The 8350-nt window shown below is 36.0% G+C and overlaps 1 protein-coding gene across 1 annotated transcript in view; it reads left to right on the plus strand.

The window, feature by feature from the left end:
- Window positions 1-440: 440 nt before the first annotated feature.
- Window positions 441-8350, plus strand: part of rxrga (retinoid x receptor, gamma a) — a 15200-nt gene continuing 7290 nt past the window's right edge. The window contains exons 1-2 of the mRNA XM_083548047.1: window positions 441-607; window positions 4730-4923. Coding sequence (XP_083404173.1) covers window positions 580-607; window positions 4730-4923 — 222 coding nt within the window. The 5' untranslated portion in view covers window positions 441-579. The remainder of the gene's footprint in view (window positions 608-4729; window positions 4924-8350) is intronic.

An 8350-nucleotide genomic window follows, 5' to 3' on the forward strand; every position in this document is an offset into this window, starting at 1 on the left:
AAATGGTAAAAAATATATCACTTACCAATTCCTTAAATTCATAATTTATTTTTAAATTGCCATCTGCATATTTATTTATTTATGTATTTATTTATTTATGTATTTATTTGTTTATTTGTTTGTTTGTTTGTTTGTTTGTTTATGCTCATTACTACTCACTATGTATTCATTTATATGCAAATCAGTGTGTGAGTGAATATTAGTTGAACAGTAGTTGTTTTGTTAATCATTAATCCACTGTGTGTGTGTGTGTGTGTGTGTGTGTGTGTGTGTGTGTGTGTGTGTGTGTGTGTGTGTGTGTGTGAGTGAGTGAGCGTCTGTCAAAGACCTCCCCAGAGTCTCCCCCTCCTTCTGTGTGTGTGTGTGTGTGTGTGTGTGTGTGTGTGTGTGTGTGTGTGAGTGAGTGAGTGAGTGAGATAGAGAGAGAGAGAGAGAGAGAGAGAGAGAGAGAGAGAGAGAGAGAGAGAGAGAGCGCAGCGAGTCCTCAGCAGGAGGGACGGACACACACACACACACACACACACACACACACACACGCTAGAGACTTAAAGTGGACTCCAATTCCACACTGGCTACCAGATGGATCATACAGAATACCTTCATCTGAGTAAGTGTTTCATGTGTTTATATTTGTTCATTAAATAATGGACTACACTGAGTTTTTCTCATTGCTTTGTCTTAACGGTATGTGCAAGTTTATTTGCTGTCTGGAAAGTTGAAGCGCACTTTGGACCAGACGGCCATAAATCCAGCACACTTGGCTCATTTGTGTACTTGTGTCACGTGTAGTCGCCGTGCTGAAGCTCGCAGGTGATTCTGCCTCTCAGTCAGGGTCAAGGGTTGGCACTTTTATTGCACTTCACAAATTTATGACTTTAAACTGTTTGTCTAAGGGCTCTTCATGCATGGATTTCACAGCACATCTGTATTTATGGGGCACTTGAAATGTTTTGGAGGACATTTGCTCAAATATCAATAAGTAGTATCAGAGACCAAATGCTTCAATTGATCACTGTGTGCTGTAAAATACTGTAAACTTTTATATGATGTTAGGTTAAATGCATGTTAAAAAAAAATAAATCCAGGGTAACTTCTGGTCTGCACTACTATTATTAATATTAAACACTAATATTAATATTGCAAAAGCCAATTGGATTAGTACAGTAATAATAATTTTCCTTTCATTGTTGGATAAGTATCTTATTATAAACATTTTAGATAAACCATACGTGTCAAATTTTTAATATGTAAACAAAGACATGAAGATCCACAGCTCAGCCCAAGTTTTGTTATTGTTGCCCTTCTTATGATTAAAAAAAAGCATTAGTTTTAATAATGTTTGATATTACAGTAATCCCCCGCTTTACTGCGGTTCGAATCTCACGGTTTATCACGGAATTGCATTTGCCACATAACTAATTGGTTTAGCTGAAATAGTACGATAGAACAAAAAACCTACAGGGAATTGTTTTTATGGAGTTTTATGTTAAAATAATGAAATTTATTATTAAAAAATATAATTGTTAATAATAAAATGAAGTAAAATATTAATACAGTACAGTACTGTATACAGAAAAATAGCATTTTTGGGGTGGCATTGGTTTATCGCGTTTGTTTCTTTATCGATAAACAGAGGATTACTGTATTTATATGCATCAAGTCAACCTCCTTGGTGTTAGTTTCCCATTTGATCATAAAGTAACCACCAAACTGAAGGTGTGGTGTGCAAACGAAGTCTACGATCAAATGATAAAGTATATAAAGTATGCTAAGATATAAGTATATATTTAGAAATAAATAAACTAATGAAGTAATACAAACATAAAGAATTGGTGAGCATCAATCCTGTCATTACAAAAGCATTTATTCTTCAATCTGATTAATATTAATAATATAATCCAGTCATTAATGGTCACTGAATTGGAAAGCTATTTTAAATGGATATTTTGGTTAAAACATGGCACCTCTAATGTAGTAATTTAGTGAGAAGATGTTTTGCTGGTTCAATGATTTGAATAAGTTCAATTCGGATCTGCTACAAAGTGGTTTGCTGTTAACATTTTTATTAAATAGTAAACGTAAATATTATATAGTAAACGTTACAGAACACCAGATGAACACTATTGTGTATTTTCTTGTCAAAGTCACTGTATGGAACAATGATAATTCAGCATGTAAGAGAGGGTCCAAGTGCAGATGGTTTATTGACACGCAATCCAAAATTCAGGTTGAGCAACCAGACTAAAATCCCTGACAAAATGATCTAACTAAATTACCGGGTTGTAATCAAAATACAAAGTCCAATAAACTGACAACTAAAGCAAATAGGGCCTGTGATAATTACAAACAGATGAGTCAAATAAGTTACTATAGAGTAAAGATGCCCAAACATTGTCCTATAACAAAGCCAAAAATCTAACTTGTTCAAAACTGAGGGCCGTGGGCCAAAAACCAATGTAGATTGAAAGTAAATGACGTTGGGAAAGCAGCAGAAAGTTGTTTCATAATGATGACAAATATTGTATTCTTTCAAAACAGCAGACAATTTCCTTTTGTATATGTGTCACTGCTTCCATCGCTCCACAATTAGCTTTTTGTTGAGTGTCGCAACGCATGCTGTACTTGCACCTTACGCAGATCCAGATGTTTATATTCTCTACATTAAATTTCAATTTACATTTTATATAGATTAAAATAAAACAAATAAGGTGGTTAAATGTTTAATTAGAAATGAAAATTTGTGTAAATGGCAAAAAGAAATTCCCTTTTTTCACTTCTCATGTAAGGAATGACAGGCCAAATCAAAGGTCACCATGGCCCTAGTTTAGGCATCACTGCTATAGTGGTTAGTTTTTTGGACACAGAGACCTCTGGTGGTGAGTTTAGGGATCGATTAAAGACATTCTCAATGCAGGATGAAATTATCTTTTTTTTATACACAACAAAATGTATTTAATATATGTAATATCTAATATGAGTTAATAATAAAAGATTTTTTAAGCCTATTTCTAGAAGTTTTACTTATTTTCACTTTCAATGCAATTTCTCTTTAGGCAGATCATTGCATTTATTTAAACCATTTCTTTCTAGAAAAAACAGCTAAATGATTTGCCAACAAGACAAAAAAATTTGAAAATAGGCATGCTTATATTTGCATATATCTTATATTTGCATTGATATTATCTTAAATTAAGAAATATTAAATACATGTGACTACAGTATATGCATGATTATCTTTATTGATATAATTTTTCAGTGTATAATCAACAGCTTTATTGAAGATTCCTGACACTCCTCAGAATTAAAACTCTAAAAACTTAAAACGATCACTCTCGGGTTCAATCCAAGATACTGAACATGTTTAAAAGGAGGTTATAATTTAGGTTTTCAGGTTTTTTTTTTATGTATTGGACGGTAATGCTGGTGATGATACACACACAACTAAACATATTATGCAAATCAGAATCAGCTTTATTACCAAGTCTGCTCACACACACAAGGAATTTGACTTGGCATCAGAAGCTTCCAGTGCAGAAGTACAGACATAATGTAACAGAATAGTAAACCAGACAGTTCAATAATGCAACATATACAGAGTAAAAATGTTGTTAAATAAATGTACAGATGTTATTTACAAGTGTTCAGTTTACAAATGGACCATTTGGATTCTATGTACAAATGTGACAGTTATGATGGACAATGTGTAGTTATGAATATTTTAATTGTTCATGCTGAGTAAAGCCTGCCTGGTTTTTGTGCCTGGCTGTTCTGGTGGACGGAGCTCTGTAGCGCCCACCAGAATGCAACAGTACGATGCAGTACGAAGGTTGGTTGAAATTGGCACTTTTGTTCTAATTTGCTGGATGTGACGTTCGACTGCTGACCCTCGTTGACCTCTCTGTGTCTTCTGATTGGATGCACTGTGTGAACACTATCAACCCGTTCTTATTGGATCCAGTTAAAGACAATTGTACTCGTCTGAGAGCAGGATTGTTTTATGTGCTATTATTAGCTGCGTATGCGAATGACTTCCAGACGACACACTTATCCATGCCTTCCAACATTTAGAGACTCTGCCATTCATTATCAGATGTCTGGCAGGACAGGATCGTCAATTAAATTAGAAATGTACTGCATGCCAACACTTAGCTGCTGTATGCATGAAAAAGCATGTCATTTTTGAGATCCCATGTGTTAGATGCAATCTGGATGTCAAAATACAGACACCACACATGAATACGCTTTTAAATGGATCTTACTTTTGTTTGGGAGACAATTCCTGTTCCTTGATTCTGTCTTTAGATGCAGCTTGTTCTAGCAGACAATATATTTTTCATGTAGACATCACAACAAAACGTATCTTGTAAGTTCTTTGAGTAAGTGCATTTGGTAGTTGCCTTAAAAGTGAATGTAAGGATGGGAATAATCACTGTCTAATACAGTCTAAACAATTATTCATAATGTACTCTGATTGGACAGTGTCTGATATGCTGATATTACACCATAAATCACTCACTTTTTAATGTTTCATTAAAGAACTTTAATGGTAATCCCTTTTTTTTTAATATATGTATTTTAGTTCGGTATCCCACTGATTACCCCATCTCTCTCTCTCTCTCTCTCTCTCTCTCTCTCTCTCTCTCTCTCTCTCTCTCTCTCTCTCTCTCTCTCTCTCTCTCTCTCTCTCTGTCTTTTTTTCTTTCTCTCTCTCCAAATTTTCTGATTTCAGGTTCTTCGGTACAGGTTGACCACAGTCACCTAAGGCCACCCTCCCATGCACCTATCGGCTCCATGGTAACACACCTCCACCCTTCTGTCATAAGCGGTATTACATCACCCTACTCTGTCATCACCTCGTCCTCATCGCTGAGCTCAACTACTTCATCCCTGCCCAGTCCACATAACATGGGCTTCAGTCCTCAGGTACACATGAATCCCACTCTCTGGACTCCCTGAAAATGGTCTTAAAAAAAAAAAAAATATATATATATATATATATATATATATATATATATATATATATATATATATATATATACATATATATATATATATATATACATATATATATATATATATATATATATATATATATATATATATATATATATATATATATATATATATATATATATATATATATATATATATATATATATATATACAGTGAGGAAAATAAGTATTTGAACACCCTGCTATTTTGCAAGTTCTCCCACTTAGAAATCATGGAGGGGTCTGAAATTGTCATCGTAGGTGCATGTCCACTGTGAGAGACATAATCTAAAAAAAAAAATCACAGAAATCACAATGTATGATTTTTTAACTATTTATTTGTATGATACAGCTGCAAATAAGTATTTGAACACCTGAGAAAGTCAATGTTAATATTTTGTACAGTAGCCTTTGTTTGCAATTACAGAGGTCAAACGTTTCCTGTAGTTTTTCCACCAGGTTTGCACAAACTGCAGGAGGGATTTTGGCCCACTCCTCCACACAGATCTTCTCTAGATCAGTCAGGTTTCTGGCCTGTCGCTGAGAAACACGGAGTTTGAGCTCCCTCCAAATATTCTCTATTGGGTTTAGGTCTGGAGACTGGCTAAGCCATGCCAGTACCTTGATATGCTTCTTACAGAGCCACACCTTGGTTATCCTGGCTGTGTGCTTCGGGTCACTGTCATGTTGGAAGACCCAGCCTCGACCCATCTTTAATGCTCTAACTGAGGGAAGGAGGTTGTTCCCCAAAATCTCGCAATACATGGCCCCGGTCATCCTCTCCTTAATACAGTGCAGTCGCCCTGTCCCATGTGCAGAAAAACACCCCCAAAGCATGATGCTACCACCCCCATGCTTCACAGTAGGGATGGTGTTCTTGGGATGGTACTCATCATTCTTCTTCCTCCAAACACGTTTAGTGGAATTATGACCCAAAAGTTCTATTTTGGTCTCATCTGACCACATGACTTTCTCCCATGACTCCTCTGGAACATCCAAATGGTCATTGGCAAACTTAAGACGTGCCTGGACATGTGCTGGTTTAAGCAGGGGAACCTTCCGTGTCATGCATGATTTCAAACCATGACGTCTTAGTGTATTAGCAACAGTAACCTCGGAAACGGTGGTCCCAGCTCTGTTCAGGTCATTGACCAGCTCCTCCCGTGTAGTTTTTTTTTTTTAGATTATGTCTCTCACAGTGGACATGCACCTACGATGACAATTTCAGACCCCTTCATGATTTCTAAGTGGGAGAACTTGCAAAATAGCAGGGTTTTCAAATACTTATTTTCCTCACTGTATATATATATATATATATATATATATATATATATATATATATATATATATATATATATATATATATATATATATATGCGTGGTTCATGCAGAACGTAGAATCAGATATTATGCTACAGATATTATTTCATTATTGAAGAAAGGAACAAACAACACAACAAAACCTTGGCCTGGTTTTTTAAAATATTTATATATATATATATATATATATATATATATATATATATATATATATATATATATATATATAGTTTTAGTTCATGTTCTATGTTCTGAAAAGTTCATTGTTCTTGTCCATGTTCATCATTTGCATAAAAAGTCAAACAATTAAAACAAAAGATGCATGTTTATTTTCCTTTTTTTTCATTCATATTTAAAAGAGAAGCAAGTGAAACTAAAAAGCAGAGTAGCAGGGAAGAACCAGTCAGTGCATTGAAAATAAAACTACTTATACATTTTACTACTTATACATTTCATATTTTTGTGGTAGCGGGACTGGAAAATGTAATTTAATCAATTTTAAATATATGTATATACTGTATTCTGCACTCCCAAACTGGTTGTTCTAGACTACCCTCTGCTGGTTCAGAACAGAATTACAAAGTGACTAACTATCTGCTCTGAATGTTTTTGATTTCTAACACTTGTCATACCTAATCAGCTCATTTTAATATGTTTTTTTGGCATTGTCGTGTGAGAGCAGGAAAACACTTCAATATTTTGGACATGGGGAACTTCGGATGTTTCCAAGTGAAACTCTGTTAAAGGGGTGTAAAGGAGGGAACTCAATAACACATCAGCATCTGCTCTTTATTAGCATTTCTCTGAAAAGTGTTTTTTTAATTCAAGAACAATAATCATAGTAAAAAAAGGAGGAAGAAACTAATTATAATTCTATGTTATGGTTTTAGTTCCCTGGTGGTCTAGTGGTTAGGATGCGGCGCTCTCACCGCTGCGGCCCGGGTTTGATCCCCGGTCAGGGAACCAACCCCAGCCATTAGGGTTGCACAAGCTTTAGTGCTGGTCCCAAGCCCGGATAAATAGGGAGGGTTGCGTTAGGAAGGGCATCCAGCGTAAAAACATGTGCCAAATCAAACATGCAGATCGTCCGCTGTGGCGACCCCTAATGGGAGAAGCCGAAAGGAAGTTATGGTTTAAAATGGTGTACAGACAAGGTTTTCTCAGCCCTGGACGATTTTCACATCTTGCAAAGTTACATCCTGGAATTTAAATACAGTAAAACCCCGTTGTATGAGCATTTTGATTTTCCCCATAAGAATGAATGTAAAAGTGTATTTCTGCACTTAAAAAGTATTTGTATTTCTTGGGAGACATTTTTCAAGATTTCTAGTAAAATAAAAATATAAAACTAAAAAAAGTTAAGTTTTTGCTGCACTGAACAACGAGAGCGACCGAGTGATATGTCATCAACTAAGCGACTGATGCTTCCCTCGGCCGAAAACGGGGAACCGGCAGCGTGGGTTTGCTCGTGAAACAGGGTAAAATTTAGCGAGCAAGGTCGCTCGAATCTCCGTTTGCTCGTACTAAAGGTTGCTCGTACAACTGGGTTTTACTGTAGATGTAAATTGGATTATGTCATTAATTGTGTGTGAGTGTACAAAAGTGTTGTGGGTGTGAGGTCTAAAATGATATATGTATTAGGAGTGTAACGGAGAGAAGGGGAATGAAAGTCAGTAGGAGTAAGACAGTGCATGTACTGTATGACGTTTTGGGGACGAAGTGAGAGAGGCCCGATAGAGATGGTTTGGACATGTGTAGAGGGGGGACATGGGGTATATCTGTAGGAGAATGCTGATGATGGAGCCACCAGAATGGAGGAAAAGAGGAAGGCCAAGGAGGAGGTTTATGGATGTGGTGAGGGAAGACATGCAGGTAGTTGGTGTGAAAGAGACGGATGTAAAGGATAGAGTAGTATGGAGACGGATGAGCCACTGTGGCGACCCCTAATGGCAGCAGCCGAAAGAAGAAGAAGTTAAATTTTTTTGTTGGACCAGATTAAAACCAGTCTTGGACAGAGAGCCATATGTTTAGCAATTTA

Source organism: Silurus aristotelis (assembly GCF_946808225.1).
Source record: "Silurus aristotelis genome assembly, chromosome: 8".
NCBI classification, from domain to species: Eukaryota; Metazoa; Chordata; class Actinopteri; order Siluriformes; family Siluridae; genus Silurus; species Silurus aristotelis.